Source organism: Eschrichtius robustus, chromosome 10 (genome assembly GCF_028021215.1).
Source record: "Eschrichtius robustus isolate mEscRob2 chromosome 10, mEscRob2.pri, whole genome shotgun sequence".
In the NCBI taxonomy this organism is placed as follows: Eukaryota; Metazoa; Chordata; class Mammalia; order Artiodactyla; family Eschrichtiidae; genus Eschrichtius; species Eschrichtius robustus.
The window spans coordinates 21,286,454-21,303,230 of record NC_090833.1 but is presented as its reverse complement, the minus strand read 5'-3'; the positions used below and the strand labels follow the sequence as shown (position 1 = coordinate 21,303,230).

Sequence of the window (16,777 nt, the reverse complement as noted above, 5' to 3'; positions counted from 1 at the left end):
AATATCTATCAGATTTGGATTAGAAAAAAAATGAAGAACGCTTATTTTTCCTGTGCTCCAAAACTGTTTACATACAAAAGAAAAGGTGAATCAACTCCATGACGCCATCTCTTTATGAGTGACACACATCTTTGACAATCATTTCATTCTCTTCTCTTGTTTGGGGCTCTTCAGATCTCTTACCTCTTATTGAACCAACTTTGGTAGTTTATATTTTGCTAGAAAATTGTTCAGGTTATTTATATTTTCAAATTAACATTCATAAAGTTTATGATATTCTTTCATATTCTTTATTCATTTTCTGTAGTTATAGTCTTTCTCATTCCTAATATTGTTTATGTGTATATTTCCTTTCCTCTGCTTTCTCTCTTTCTTTCTGTCAAATTTGCTAGAAGTTTGTCAACTTTATAGGTCTTTTCAAAGATTACATACTTTCATTTCTTATCTATACCAATTTATATCTCTTCCAGTTCATTAATTTGTTTTATTTTTATTGATTCACTCTACTATTTTTGAATTTGATTTACTTTTTCTAGTCTTTTGTGTTGAATAGTGTTCGCTTATTTTTAATAAAGTTTCTCACAAAGGCATTTAAGACTGTGGTGTTATTGGAGTATATTTGGCAACACCTCATACATTTTGATATGTAATGTTTTCAGTTTGCCTCATTTTTAATCTATAATTCAGTTTTTATTTTCCTCTTTGACCCAAGGGCTATTAGAAGAATGAATGTTACCAGTACAGTTTCTGCTTTTAAAACATCTCTTATTGAGACTATCTTTTGTCCTAGAATGTGTATTCAACCTAAATTGACTATGAGCAAGGTGTGGTTTTATCTTTATGGCTCCCTCTTGAAAGTAAAGCTTTCTTACCCACCAGCCTTCCTTCTCCTGCCATGCCTAAATAAGGAGCACTCTCTAATTGTCAGTATAATCATTAAGTCTTTCATATCTTTTGAACAAATACTGACATTGAAACCCTACAGATTGTTAAGTCAGAAACATTTCCAGACTTATTCAGATAAATTCAAGTGAAAAATCAAGGAGCATTAATTTGCTGTGCAAAATGGACATGTGAGTCGTCTTTCCCTACAGCACCAAGTACATGCAGAGATCAGGGAAATTAATGTCGGAATGATTCAGAGTTTGATAAGTTTAGTTCAGGAACTCTTCAAAGAGGATGGCTGAATTTTATTGAAGGGGAGGGAAGGAAATGATTTGCTAGAAAAGAGACGAAAGGGCTTTCCAGAGAGGAATAGTGAAAGTTACAAGGCCAATAATAAACATAATGATAATTATATATATATATATATATATATATACACACACACACACACACACACACACACACATATATATGTTGTGTGTATGTGTGTTCATTACTATTTACAAACCCTTTCACGTCCACTACTTTATTTAAGCATTACAGTAATTCTTTGAGAAGGTATGATTATTATCTCCCGTCCTGTTGCTTAAGACACTGAGGTTTAAAGGGACTAAGTGGAGCCCAGTGTGGAACCTAGATCTTCCAGCGTGAAATTCACTGTTTTTTCCACTGTACCATGCTAAGAAGGCAGCCCTCTAGAGGGCTATCCAAAATACAGCCCCTAGTGAGGATCAGGAGAAGGAAGGAGGGGTCTGGCTACTTGGGTGTCCGCAAATGTGTAACCTCAGTGTTTGTCTCATTTGAGATCCCTGCAGTGAAGTTGAACGAGCTGCTTGAGAACTTTTATGTCACCGTTAAGAAGAGCGACGGCTCAGACTTCCTGGCCACGTCGCTCCATGCCATCCGCCGAGGCCTGGACCGCATCCTGAAGAACGCGGGCGTGGGCTTCTCCATCACCAGCAGCACCTTCAGCTCCTCCACCAAGAAGCTCAAGGAGAAGCTGTGGGTGCTGAGTAAGGCAGGGATGTCAGGTGCCCGTTCTCGCAACATTGTCTACTTCTCCCTCTCTGATGAGGAGGAGATGTGGCAGGCAGGGTGTCTGGGGGATGACAGCCCCATCACCCTTCTGTCCACCGTGGTCAAGTACAACAGCCAATACCTGAATATGCGGACGCTGCAGGAGCATGCTGATCTGATGTATGGTGACATTGAGCTGCTCAAAGACCCACAGAACCAGCCCTATTTTGCCCGGACAGACAGTGTCAAGCGGGAGAGTCGGAGTGGTTCCACTCGAGTGTGCCACGGGAAGATCTACCACGAGCATTCCAGGGGACACAAACAGTGCCCTTACTGCCTCCTCTACAAGTACATGTACATCCACCGACCACCCACCCAAATGGAGGCCAAGTCCCCTTTCTACCTTACCGCCAGGAAGGAGGCCGCAGACATGGGCAGCGTGTGGTACGAGGAACAGAGGATGGGACTGAGGTCTCTTCGGGGAATTGTCCCGAACTTAGCCAAGAAGGTCAAGCTGGAAAACTGTGAGAACTTCACCTTCGTCTCATTTACTCAGGTCTCCAGGAGGCTTGGCTCCCACAGCTGCTGCCAGTGAGTCTCCCCTGGGTCCCGGCCACCACCCGACACACCCTGGCAGGCGGGCGCTCCCCCGCAGCCAAGGCCAGAGCTCTGAGGCGGCAGGGATGACCGTGACTTCATGGTCAGGCTGGTCCCTGTCAGTGGGACTTTGAGTGATTTCTTTCTTTCTTTCAAAGATTTCTTTGACTTTGGGTTTGTTTTTTTAACTGAAAGTAGATGAATATTTAGGATGTTTTATCCAGATGTGTGTCACCTTTGTTAAATTATAGAGTCTAATGCACTGTATAAGTTACTACATACACAAGAGTGAGGAAGTTCATTTTATCTAGTGCCTTTTTAGCACAGATTTTCTCAAAAAAAATAAAAGGGAGGGGGGGAAGAAAACTGTTTAAGTAGTCACTAAAAAAAAAATCCCAGTAGCCTAGTAGCTTTAGAATGTTATAAACAGTTTGTGGAATTACACTCACAGTGAGGAACTAGGAAGAGAGAGGCAGACATGTTAACTATTTCCAGGAGAAAAATTGCACCTGGCACTCCTTACGTTTTGTTGTTGGATAACTTGGTCCTGCAGAGCAAGCAGCCTTGCTTGATGGAAGGTCGTGGAGCTACGCTCAGTCATGCTGATAGGAAGGTGGGGACTGCTCTCAGCCCTGGGAGGAACTTGACCTCTGCATCAATGGAGACAGTTTTATGAGAAAAGATTAATGCACCAAACGGTGCTTGTGAGAACAAGGTTTCCAATGAACTAGACGGTTTGTACCATGAGGGAATTTCCAGTAGTGAGAGAAAGTGTCTTGGAAAAGCGGTCTGTGATCAAAACGTGAAAAACCTCCTGAAGCAGAAGTGCCTACGTTTTCTTTCTCGGCGTCATGTGAAAGCTATTTTCGTTTGAACATTTTTTAGAGGTTTTTTTTTTTCATCTGTTCTTTGTGTCATACAGTTGTTCTGTCAGCATATAGCACTGGACTGTAAAACAACTGAAAGTAGTTTTCAGGCGTAACCAGGAAAATCCAACAAAACAAGCTGCAAAGAAAACAAATCCCAAAATGTGTTTATTAAAGAGTTTTGAAATATTTTTGTCAAAGTATGACTCTTTCAGCCACAAGAGATCTCATCATTTTAGGTTGGCACCAATGCTTGGGACACGAGGATGTAGGCAACCTACCAGGTAAGCAAACCCAGCAACAAGGACATAGTTGAAAAATCAGACCATGATGATAGGTTATCAATGCAGTTTGAAATCATTTCACTCAGGTGAGACTGAACCTGACCACTTGTTATTCAAACATTAACAGAATGTTATAATAACTGCTCTGAATAAGTGAAAAAGGAGCCCAAAGAGGACTAATTAATAATAATAATTTCTAGGGAATCTTTATTTTGTATTTGAGGAAAGACTGCTACAACGTCATACCATTTTGTTCCTGTGTATGTTTTCCAATCCACAATTGAAAGTCTAGTATACATTCATTTTGTAGGAGTCCTAAAATCAGCCGTATTTCTTTTTCAAAACATTATTTTAGTATTTATTTTAATTAATTGTTTTAAAAAATCATTCAGTGGTCATTGAAATATGTAATACTTCCTTTACCGGAGAAGACTCAACCAATGCTGCCTTAAGGTTTAATGTTGTTCCCTTTTTAGTTCCTGCACATTTATTTCGTTTACTAGTTGATCTTTCCTGAATATAGATTAACTTTGGTATGTCTCCATCTGTATATAAATAACAGGTAATATTTAATAAGCAGTGTTATGACTTGATATTGCACACTGTTCTGTTGTACTTTCCTATAGGGATTTTAAGGTTTTGATTAAAAGAGACACAAAACACGAGGTACAGTTTCCTTTAGTGGGTGAACACCCAAAGGAAATTTTGTTTGAGGAAAGCACATGGTTGTTTTTCTTGTCAGTACTGCACTTAAACAGAAATATAACCTATGTGAACTACTGGGCAGGGCCTGCAGCTTAATTAATAAAACCTCCATTTTTATTTTAAATAGATTCAAGAAGAAATTGCCATTAGATATCACTGGGATCTTTTCAGATTTTAACATTTCCAAAAGTAGCAATAACTGATCCAGAGGCTGTGATCTTTCTGTTGATGGTGGCTTTTTATCAGCTGAATAACAATCTCTGCCTCAGGTTTGTCGCTTATCACCTATTTGATGGACTTTCAACCCTCAGAGTTCTGAAGTAAATGATTATAATCAAAGTCAGGAGGTAGAATCTCCAGTGATACCTGATGGAAGGAAAGAATCGTATCTCAGCATCCTAAATGCCATTCATTACATGCCTCCTGTGCCACCCACTGTATAGGTACTTTGTCTATCATATATTTGTGTGTAGATGTGTATGTGTGTGTGCACACACACACTTTAAGTTTATATGTGATAACACCTAGTAAACCTGCTAATATGGTGAAGCACCTATCCATCTATATGGCTGTGTCCATGCTCAGAGGATCTGAAGGGGGGCAGAGTAGCTAGCTCTTGTTGGGCTTCAGAGCTAAGGCAGTTGTTCTGTCTTTTCGGCCAGCTGTAAACCATACCCTCTGGGGACTCCAGGGTTTTCTACTCTTGGCCTAAGCCAGGAGAAAGGAGATTCCCAAGAGAAGAAAGGGGGAGGTTAAGAGTGTTTTCTCCACTTACAGTTAGTGTTTTTTGTATTCAGAAGTGGGAATGAATACCAGGAATTTGCACATTCACCGAGGCTCAAGTTGCCGTGGCTCTGCGTCAGGAATGGTGGTGCTGTAGGTGTTATGGGACCCAGGGAGTCCTTTGGGTGAGCTCTTGCCCGCGGCACCTTCTGCACCTGCTCTAAAGGAAGCCCCGCTCGCTTGGTACCTCCTCCCCAGAATTTAGCCAGGCTCCCCTTGGAAGTTTATTCCAGCAGAGATGGTGGGGGCATCAGCTTGAAGGGTATGATTCAATGAAATGTAAAGCCTTTAGCACAGCACCAGGCACATAGTATTATTTATGCAATAAATCTTAGTTATTTTAGTTACAACCTTTGGTAAGAGTAATAACATTGTTCACCTAATCTGCACTGTCCCACTTATTCCTTCCATTATGGAGATATTCTCTCTCCTTTAAACAGTTAAACTTGAAGAGGAAAGCAAACCTGATAATGTGGTCACATTTATACCCATAAATTCTACCTCCAGCACCTCCAAGCCCTGATACCTCAGATGTAAGCAAAAACAATTAAAGCATAGAGAAGCCCTGAGAGGCATTATGAGAAAGTTTTCCCATGGTTTAGTGTGTTTGCAAAGGGGAGTATTATGGGAAAACCTAACCAAAGTTGTGAAAGAAATGGTCTCCTCGGTCATGTGGCATTTCCCAGCTTTCCTTGGATTATATGCTGTATTAATCTGCCCTGACTGATAAATGTTTATAGAAATGTGAAACTCTGTTACTTTGATTTTTATTTTAATTCAACCTCATTAAAAGCATCGTGCTATACCCACCCTATCAGCATGTTCATAGACAGTTGTGGAGACGATGTAGACAAAATAATCCTCCTGTAGAAGCGGAAGCCTCTGGCTATGGAAGGAAGATTACCAGGCTGGCAGCGCCTTCTCTCCTCACTTGGTAATGCTGGTCTCACTTTCCTCAGCTGTGAAAGGAGATCATCGGAAAAGATCATCTCCAAAGTGAATAATATTACATTTCTGCAATTCCTCAAGGCCATGTAGTTAGGAAGTGGCAAAACTAGGAGGCAAAATTCCTAATTCCTCAAGATCGTATACTGAATCTCCTAAATGAGTGCTTCTCGCTATATTGGAACGCTTGCTTTAGGAATAAGTTTTCTTGAAATTTTAAGTTTGACAGCTCCTTAAATTATTTTGCTATCTCTATAGGCAGCAGAATGTTATTTTTCTCAGGTTAGGCTAACACTAACCACATTGTGACCACTTAAATAAACAAATATTTATGTTTAAATATGACTCTTATCAAACAAGCATCACTCTGTTGCTTTTATTGAAATCTGGATTGCTAACAGTGGGTTCTTGAGCTAGTAACCAGTTAACTTTAGGCAGCAAGAAATGCAAACGATGAAGACCTCAAAGAAGAGTTGCCTCATTTTCTCTACAGGCGCTCCAATTTAGTCTAAGACCCATACATATTGAGAAACTGTTAACAAACAGCCCTGAACCGAAGAATGCATTAAAAGTTTCAAATTCATGTATATCTTTAAATGCTTTTACTTTTGGGGTGAATTTTTAATGCTCTGTTTTAAGAGAAAAACATTCAGTTGTTTAGGCAAAGTTCTTAGGTAAAAATCTTTGTTGTGTTTTTCCATATAAATTATCACCTAAGCAAAAACAGGAGTGGAGGGAGAGATTGGTGATGACCTAAGGCTGAACTCCCTTTCTGAGAGAAGAGGAGGCTGTAGGGAATGAAAAACTAGCTTATCTCTGGAAATTCCTGTGTGTTCTGTATCCATGTATCCTGACATCATAGGGTTTCCCAAAACTCCTTTTAGGGAGGCTGCCCATCCTTCTGGCAAAGTTTGCCTATTTTGATGATGATTTTGAGTACTTCTAGTTCTTTATAGCCCAAGAAATCCAGAGAGGTTCCCTATGTTTTAATTGTTGATCAGAATCAGATTTTTATGCTCAATTAAAGTGCTTTATTGTTTATCTAATGCAGTTCATATGGAAGTTAATAATTTCAGGAAATACTTATTAAGACCAAAAAAAAAAATCACTGGATTATATGTAGATGCATATTGCTTCCATTACTATTAAAAGCAATTAGATAGGTCCCTCTCCCCCACTGAGAATGGGCTCCTAAATATTATGGTCAGTACAACTGATTTAATTAATTTACATTTAACTGTAGTTATTGTTACTGATTTGTTCAAATAAGTTTCTGGAAGATTCAGATTTGACTAACACTGTGGTAAGTGCTTTCTCACAGCTTCCTCGTATTCTCATTTAATTCTCACAACAGCTCTGCAAGGTAGGTCTAATTATTCCCATTTTACTTATTGAGAAACCAAGGCTCAGAGAAGTTAAGTAAATTTCCCAAAGTCTCACAGAGCTAATAAGTTGGAGAACTTAAGTTTGAACCCAGGTCTTCTGACTCCAAAAACAGTGCTCAACGCATTAAACTAAACTGCCTTCTTCAGGCCCAAAGAGGTCCATTTATCACAGAGCTTTTAAAAAATTAAACAGCTTCTATTTGTTTGGGAAATATTTCATTTCTCAAACCATACTGTGTCATACCTTATATGTACTCTCTTACTAATTCAATATATTGGTATAATTCAGTAGTTCCTGGAAAGCCTGGTGGTTTTCTATGAATGAATATAACATTTTCTGCCTACTGAGAACCTTCTGTGTTTATCCAATAAATAACTCATATTATCTATTGTCTACCTTAAAGGGCAGATGGTCATGCCAGTTTATTCTAATAAAAGTCAGGTCGTTTACAAACTGCACCTGTTTTGAATGGGTGTCATTGCTTAAAATGTAAAGGACTTCCTAGCCTGCATCACAATTACATGCTCAGGGTTTTTGCTTTCACTTTTTAATTTTGATGTCAGAGGATTTTTATAATCTTTAGGGTAAAGCGACCTCATAGCAAAATATACTTATTTAGTCATTTGTTTTCTGTTCTTTCCTTTATCAGGGCATGGGGATTTTTTTGTTTTGAGACTTAAAAAATAAGAGGTTATAGGTAACTCTGAGACAGCCTAATCAAAATCCCCCATTTTACCGATAAGAAAACCGAAGCCCAGAGATATTAAAGGGCCCATCCAAGGTCAGCAAGACAATAAGTAGTAGATTCAGGACTAGAAAATTAATCCAGAATCTTTCCTCCATACCATAGCTGGAAGATTTGGATTTTAAAAAATTAATGGAGCTGTCTGGCAGAAGGCCCTGCCATTGAGTTCCTGCCTTCCAAGAAAAACACTCATATAGACCCAGAAGAAGGCCACCTCTCAATTCTAGAATCTAGAAGGAATCGATACAATTTACAAGGCATTTGGAAGTGGAGTGAGACAAAACCTTTCAGGTTGTAGCTCACTGTTTTCTTTCACTTTGCTTCATGAAACAGGTTCTGTGAAATAGAAAATCTGAAAGATATTTAATACTTGTTCTCATTAACCATGTCAGTCTCCTTACTCAGAGCTCTGGTGCCAGAAAAATAACTGGCTTATCCTTTCTCTTAACCAGATGCCACACTATAAAGTGAAAAGCTTCTCTATCCCACCCTCTCTCCCATCTCCCCATCCACCTCCTCTTCATTCAGTCCAGCTCCAAGTTCTAGGGCTAAAATGTGAGCAGCAAGCAGAGAGGATCTATTGGAGGCATAGTGCATTCTGAGAAAAACGCCCTTTAGGTGAGGACAAAAACAATAAATAAGTAGCAGAAAATGCAAATATTGTGATTTTTCATGTATGGTGTTGGATCAGAGATCCAGAAAACCAGACAATAGAAAGGAAAAGGATGCCACTTCAGTAGAAAAGTGTTAAACTAGAAACTGGACTTGGAAATATGCACATCTTCTTACCCTCAACCTGTGCATCCAAAAAAGGGATTTGACAAACACTCAAGTGGACAGATAGCATAATGAAAGGCAAATACTGGCTTTGAGGAGAAAGGACCACGTTTAAGGATGAGTATAGAGAAAACAAATGTGGCATTAAAAAAAAAAAAAAAAAAGACTGAACGAAAGAAAATGAACAGCTTCCAGAACAGTTGAAAGTAGTCTACTGCAAGAAACAAGAAAATTTTAGGATTCTCTTTGTCATAATTGAAGGAACAGAAGAATTGCTTCTATGCAGCAATAGTATGTTATCTTAAAATGGGAATGGATTAAGAGAAAAAGGCAATGGAATAAAATGAAAAAGAAGATAAACTAGAAAGAAGGATTTCAAGGAAGCTAAAAACACAATAGCAGATTAAAATCCACATTGGAAGTAGAAAAGAACAATACAGATGCTTATAAAAAACTCAGTGTGGGACTTCCCTGGCGGTCCAGTGGTTGAGACTCCGCGCTTCCACTTCATGGGGTGCGGGTTCGATCCCTGGTCAGGGAAGTAATCCCGCATGGTGCGGGATGCGGCCAAAAAAAAAATCAGTGTGAAGGACAAATGAGATTTTCTTCCTATCGTTCTTTCAAAAGAAACAGGAGATGAAAATAGGGGAAAGATAATGGATTTGGAAGACAGAACATTAGCTAACATTACTGACATTTGCTTTCCTGATGGAAGGAGTATATTGAGAAAAATATCAATAGACTATAAAAATGAAATCTTTCCTGAACAAAACAAAAATCTGTGTATTTAGACTGAGAGGTCTCACTGCATTCCAGGCCAAAAAAAAAAAAAAAAAACGAGTGAAAGAGACTTGTACCTAATCACCTCCTGGCAAAATTTTAAACTACCAAGGATAAAGAATGAAAAATCCTGTAGGCATTCAGTCAAACAGTAATAAGTTGCCTATCAGAAAACAAAAGAACATTCTGGCTCCAGACTTCTACTCTATAGCACCAAGTGTCAGGAAACGATAGGGAATTCTGAGGGGAAAAGTTGTGACTTTGGTCACAACTTTGATTTGATACACATTTTATGTGTAAAGATATGGAAAATATTTTTAGTTATGACAAGCATTGAAATAAACCATCTATGTACTATTCTTATAAAGATAAATTATACTGCAACCTACAAAGCTTGGTTAAATTTTTTTGTTGTTGAATATCATAATTTCAAGGGACTGTGGGATATCAGATCATTACCCACTGGTAGAAAGATGTACGCTTTTAAATAGATAATATGGCCAGAAGCCACAATATCCCAAAATGCCCAAAGTCCTCACTTAAAATGGGCTGAACTAATACAAGAAAATGTACCTAAAAACAATTGCCACCTCACAGCATTGTGTTTCTTTATTTTTATTACTGAAGTGATGCATGATCATTATAGTAAAAATAGAAAATTCAGATACTTTTTTCTACAAATAAAATTTAAATTGCTGTTTTCCCCACTACCATTTAAAACACTATCCTGAAAGAGTCCCTTGCTTCCAAGTGAGAAAAGGCAAGGGGTCCCCACGTTCGTCCTGGTGTCTGATAGCCTAGACCAGAGCTTGTGGAGCCCATCCCTATGTGCTTCTCCACTCTTCCCAAACTCGGAACTAACAACAGGTGCAAAATTAGAAAATTACAGAAGATAAAATCTGTGTTTTAACAAGAGATCAGGAGAAATGAAACTTGTTTTAGAATACAAATGCCAGAAAAGTTCAGTTTCAACAGCAGGAAGCTGGCTGGGGGCAGTGAGGTGCTTTCCTTAGCTATACTTGAAGTTTTATGGAACTGTGTTTAAATTCAGATAGTAAGGGAATAAAAGCAGTAAAAACAAACAAACAAAAACAAAAAAACCCCACTAAATTACTTCCTTCCAGAGTCTACAGTTATCAGTGTTAGAACTAAAGCTGGGTTGCTTTCTTTTGGTTTTCATTTGCTTGCACTGGACAGACTTGAAAACACACGGGAACACTGAGTGTCATTGGCCTTGCTCAGTTCCTTCCTGGTCATATAAAGGTTTTGTCTGTGCCCCAAGTGGTCATGACAATTTAAACTGGAAATTAAAATTTCAACAACACCAGCATGTTTGCTTTAAATTTAGAAATGGAAAAGTGAATGGGTTGCTTTGCGTTTGCTTCGTTTTTCCTTCTGAAGCATAGCAAACCTCTTGCAGATAGAAGGAGCCTCTTCTGGATAAGCTCCAATTATAACCTTTCCCAGGGTCTCCTCTTGCTTGGCTGTGACTAACAAAAGTCCGTTCACTTTAACTACTTAGACAAGAAACACGTTGCTTTTATTGAAATTTTTAGTATTTTCTATGTAGCCGTATGTTTCAAAAGATAGCAATAAAACTGTGTTCTGATGTTTTCACTGTTCTGGATTTTTTTTTTTTAATGTAGGGGAGGCATCCATAATTTCTTAACACTGGAAACATCATTCTGAAGGACAGAGGAAATGGCCAGTAACTTGAATTATTTTATTGTACCATTTTCAACTTTTTCTTCCTCCAGTGATGCCTGCACATGTACACACATGTATGTGCACGTGGGAACACCCGAGTGGGAAAGCACGTATGGCATCAATTTTCTGTCTTAGAGCGTCAGGGTTTCTTGTTCATTTAGTCCAGCCCTCTAGTTGATAGTCCAGTAGAGTCTTAATTTGCAAGGTTCTGGGGTTTTTTTGTTTTGTTTTTTTTAAGTTGTTGGTGTGTTGTTTGGTTTGGTTTATGTACATGCAGCTTGCCTGTTTAACCCAGATTTTTGAAAATAAAGAAAATGTTAATGTATATTTTATGTCTGTTTTATTAAAATAACTGAGTAACTTTAACTTAATCAGCAGTATGTATGGTTTCTGAATTTTTTTATTTTAGCATCACATTCCTGGAAGTATGTTGTCCTTTGTATTTTGCAAAACGTAGGGACATTCTGAGCAGTTCTGTGCCTGTATTCTCTGCCTCTGAGCTAATGCTTCTGGTGAAATCAGTTCTGACTGACTCTCCTCTGGTTCTCTGATGTAGATTTCTTCACTTGGCAGGCTGAGGGCCCATTTGGAAAGCTCTCATGGTGATTGTATATTGACCATTGTATACATGCCTCTAATGTTTTTCTGCTCTTTAAATTAGTATTTATGGCTTTTGGAGAGTGCATTTAATCCTAAAACCTTTTAAAGTTGAAATTTACTGTTCTATATATACAACAGCTAAAATCATTCCTAGGAAACAAGTTTCTGAAAAATACTTAAGAATGAGTGTAATGGTGGTAATGGTGAAAAGATGAGAGGTTTCATTCACAAGTATTGACCCTAAAGCAAATTTAATCTCTTCTCATTGTTTTGCTTAGAGCAATGATTTTTAAAATCTTAGACTCCTGAACCAGTTAAAAAATTTGATGAGAGCTGTAGGTCATTTTCTCAAGAAGATGCGTATTTGCATGCAACATTACATATGTAAACCCAAGTTTAAAAACTCCTGCACTAGATTTTTTTTAAAATGAGTTGTCTTTTTGAGATCTATGCTAAAATATTTAAGAATATGCTTCAAAATAATCCAGAGGGGTAGAGAAGGTGGAGGTGTAGATGTATATAAGTTGTTAAAGCAGATCAATGGGTACATGAGAATTCATTATACTCTTCTCTGTTTTTTTGTAGATGTTTGAAATTTTCTATAAGGCAGACTTTAAAATAAACACACAAAAAGCTCTTGTACTAGAGACTCCACAACCCTCCTTACCAATCTTATAGAATCACTGAATCTTCAAGCTGAAAGGAAGGACCTGAGGAGAGGTGAGAGTAACGATGCTGACAAATACAAGTAAGACCCTCTAGATAATACCCAAGGAACATTTTCAGGCAAGAATGGTGAGTTGTAACGGTAATGGCAAGAACCAGTGAAATTTGAATTGTTAACATGGCCTTGTTTGCATCTACTAGATAGCAACACATTTTGTCTCTCCCTTTAATACAGAGAGTAGATCTGTGGAAATATTGTTGATCCCAGCAGCCTTAGTTGTAACATACAGATTGAGATGTGATCCATCATGCTCAAAGTACCCAAGATGGGCACACTGAGCCAGGGCCCCAAAAGGCCTGGGGTAGCACATGGCCTTCTAGGCCTGAGGACAAATACTCCTCATGGCGTTGCTCTGGAAACTATGTGCTACTGAAACCTTGAAAGAATGAGAGAGCCTGCAGGCAAGGACCAGCAAGGATGTATTACGTAGGGTAGACAGAGCTAGAGGCGTCAATGGCCTGCTGCCTGCCCACTCTCCCTTAGGTGTCAAGACATTCTTTCCCAGTGCCTGAGGGCGTCTCTCAGGAACAATACCTTTTGGCTTGTTTCAGTCTGTTCATCTCCTTTTTCTTGCCCTCTCCCAGATTAGGACCTGGAGCCCCAGAAGGTGTGCAGCCCATCTTCCTTCCCCAGTACATTTCCTTTTCTGTTTCTTCTTTCGGTTTCCCTGTTTGATTTCTTCCTCTGCTTAGGATCATTTTCACTACCATTTTTGCTGGTAAGACACCAGGGACAGACATGAAAGACATTAAGCAAGATATATTTCAGCAATAAACAAGCTTCTTGTATTACTCATGGGATCCCAAAGAAATAAGGATGAGAAATCAAAATTCCTGCCGGAGTATTTACAATGTACTCAGCTGCTGAAATGTTCAAAATGCAGTCATGGAAGTAATTTAGCACATTTCTAATACACTTAAGTATGGTGATAATGTGTAACAGTTTGGTCAAATTTAAAGAACCCAGTGAATCTTTAAAGACATTATTAAAGAATCTAACGCCCACCAACAACAAATAACATTTTTGACAGTTAACAGTTAATACTATATTTGTGGTTTGTTGTCTGTCCCTAGGATAATGGCCCAGAATTGAAAGGATGCAATTGGACCTCCCCATAGGCAGGGAACAGCATTATCTAGATGTTTCCTTTTGTCCTGTAGTCTCAGGACATGTGCAGACTATGTACAGTTCACTATCATGCATTTCTCCTCAATGTAACAATGCAGCCAGGGCACTGTTTCCCAAGTGTCAGTCATTCGTGTCCCTCCTTAACAATTTTGTGATAGCTGAGTCCACTTGTTCTATTATTTATTTGCTATTTTTCTTGAAATTGATCCTTTTCTTTTACTTGAATTTATTTTAAAGCCAGAAATAAATCCTTTTTTTTTAAAGCAGGGTTCCTGGAGTCAAACCCCTCAGGGTCAAATTCCAGCTCTGCCTCTTACTAGTTCTGTGACCTTGGGCAAGTTATTTGACCTCTCTGTGCCTCAATTTCTTCATCTTTAAAAAGGGGATAACAATAATATCTAGCTTGTAGGATTGTGGTGAGGATTAAGTAAGAATATTAATACGTATACAGCACTTAGAACAACGGCCGGTACCTAGTAACTGTCAAAAAATAGTAACTGTCAGCTGTGGTTATTTATATTGCTACATAAATGCTGGATTACTTGCAGTACATAGAGACAACAATACATAAGTACTAAAGTTAGAAGCGTTTGCCGGCATGTACCCCAGGAATCCTCTCTAGCGTCACCAGGGGTGCAGCCAACCCCTGTGGGAAACAGCTTGGCCAGCCTCTTCTGTCTGAAGTTACCTTCTCCTTGGCTTCCATGAGGACTTAAGGTGTCACTGTCTCCTGATTTTTTCGCTGTGTCTCTAGATTCTCAGGCGCCTCATCCCTTGACTCTTGTCATTTTTACTGATTCAGTTATATACACTTTGTCAGGGCGATTTCATCCCCTCCCATGGCCTGAGCATAAGCAGACCTACATTATCGAAACCTTTTTCAACCGGGGCTCTTGGTCTGAACCGCAGAACGCAGAATGCAACCCGAGTGCCTGTTTTCTCAGTTCTCCTAAGGAGAACTAGTGCCATTCTAGATCAGGGGAGAGACGTTCATTCCTTCCAGACGGCGGAGGCCTTAGGGCAGCAGTGCTTACTTCTCTAGTGGAACCGCAGCTGAGAAAGGCTCCTCAACCCAGGTCCCACCCGTATTTCTTCCTAAGGTAATGGCACCTGGATCCACCGTGTTGCCCAAGCCAGAAACCTGACACTTTCTATGACCTCCGTCCTCCCTCTCCCCCCATTCCTCTCTCATCCTCCATTGTGTTTCCATCATTGGATAATTCTACCCACCTTAATAACCCTTGAATGTCTCCCCTTCCCATGCTGCTCGCTGCCACCAGCTTGGTCAGCCCATACCACTTGCCTCAGGATCACTTAAAAGCAACCTGAGTGGTCTTCTTGCCTCTACTAGTCTATCCTCCACTGCTTCCTGGGAAAATCTCACTAAATGCACATCTTATTCCATCATTACCCCATCCGTGGCTCTCCAAAGCCCTTCTGATAAAGCTCCATACCCTCCACATGGAGGCTGGCTCGTGCTGTTTCCCCACTCCCGCGTCTCTGCACGGGGCCTGCTCCTGCCCTCCCCTCTGCCCAGGATGCCCTCTCCTTCCACCCGCTCCTCTGCCATCACCCCTTTCTTTTGTGAAAGTCTTACTCAACCCTCAGTTCTTGCCCGGCACGCTGGACATGTGAGCTCCCCCTCTAAGGAGCAGCCAGTCCTCTTGGATTCTGCAGCCTCGGGAGTTAGCAACGTTGAACAGGACCAGGAGCAGGTCACTGTCACCCTGCAGGGCAACTCCCATCCCCAAGGAGCCAGGTGTGTTCAAAGGGAGCAGCTGAGCATTTGCCCCACAAAGGGGCTAACCCGGGACACCAGGACAGAGGGCTGGCCGTGCTTTAGCTTGTGGCTGCTCAGAGCCTGTCTTTTCACTGTTGGATGTTTTCCTAAGAGAACTTGAATTAATAGCTCAGTAATGAATAATGAGGGGCTGGCACACACTCCTGTTTTCTTAACAGAATTACGGCTGCCAGCTTCACTGTGTTTGCTACAATATTACAAGGCTCTGGAATCTCCTGGGAGACTCCCAATAGGCATAACATCCGTGGCATGGAGAAGATTTCCGAAAGAATGCACTGGAACCGAGAAGTACCCAAAGAGGTACAGCTAAATTCCTTTTGACCGAAGAGTTTTAACCTGGCACCCGTGGCTGGGTTTCAGGGAGTCTAGGAACCCCTAAGATTATAGGCATAGGTTTTTTTGTGTGTATGTCTATGTGTACATTCACTTGGGGAGAGGGTCCATGCTGAGGACCAAGATGCCGGTTTTCCCTTTGGATGGTCAGACTTATTTCATTTGTTCATTAAAATGTTTGAACACTTGTTACAATGTGCCAGGCACTATTCTAAGTACTGGGGGTATATATCAGTGAAAACCCCCCCCACACACACACACAAAAGTATTTGCACTTACAGCCCTTATATTCTAGTGGGAGAAGGCAGACAATAAACAAAATAAGAAAGTCAGTTACATTCTATGTTAGAAGGTGCCAAGTGTCCAGAGAAAAATTCAGCAAGGTTGCTGATAAAGGGAGATGAAATTTTGAATACAGTGGTCCAAGAAGGCATCATTTAAAAGATGAAATTTAAGTAAAGACTTGAGACTGTTGAGGGAGCAAAGCTACATGGGTAAAGGGGGCAAGACAGTGCCAGGCAGAGGGAAAAGCGGGGGGGTAGGTCCCTAGCTCTTCAAAGCTGCTTTCGCCTGACATTGAGGCAGACAGCAGGGGCTAAGAAAACATCATCACCTTCCAGTAGAGCGGAAGGGCTGGGCATCTCAGGTCAGACTATTTTCTGTTTGATGGACCAGGCTGGTTTGTCTGACCAAAGCTGCAAAGAATAAGAA

At 40.0% G+C, this 16,777-nt stretch overlaps 1 protein-coding gene and 1 long non-coding RNA gene across 3 annotated transcripts in view; one reads left to right on the top strand and one right to left on the bottom strand.

Moving 5' to 3' along the window:
* KIAA1958 (KIAA1958 ortholog) overlaps window positions 1-2,608 on the top strand; it is a 162,612-nt gene extending 160,004 nt beyond the window's left edge. For both annotated transcript variants that reach the window (XM_068552600.1, XM_068552601.1), the window contains one exon: window positions 1,691-2,608. In XM_068552600.1, the coding sequence (XP_068408701.1) occupies window positions 1,691-2,497 (807 nt within the window). In that variant the 3' untranslated portion in view covers window positions 2,498-2,608. The remainder of the gene's footprint in view (window positions 1-1,690) is intronic.
* Window positions 2,609-2,725: 117 nt separating this feature from the next.
* On the bottom strand, window positions 2,726-13,485 carry LOC137770150 (uncharacterized). The gene is made up of 3 exons (XR_011075132.1): window positions 13,339-13,485; window positions 5,948-6,096; window positions 2,726-3,504 (listed from the first exon to the last, which is right to left on the bottom strand). It is a non-coding gene; the product is annotated as an uncharacterized lncRNA (long non-coding RNA).
* Between the last annotated feature and the right edge of the window lie 3,292 nt (window positions 13,486-16,777).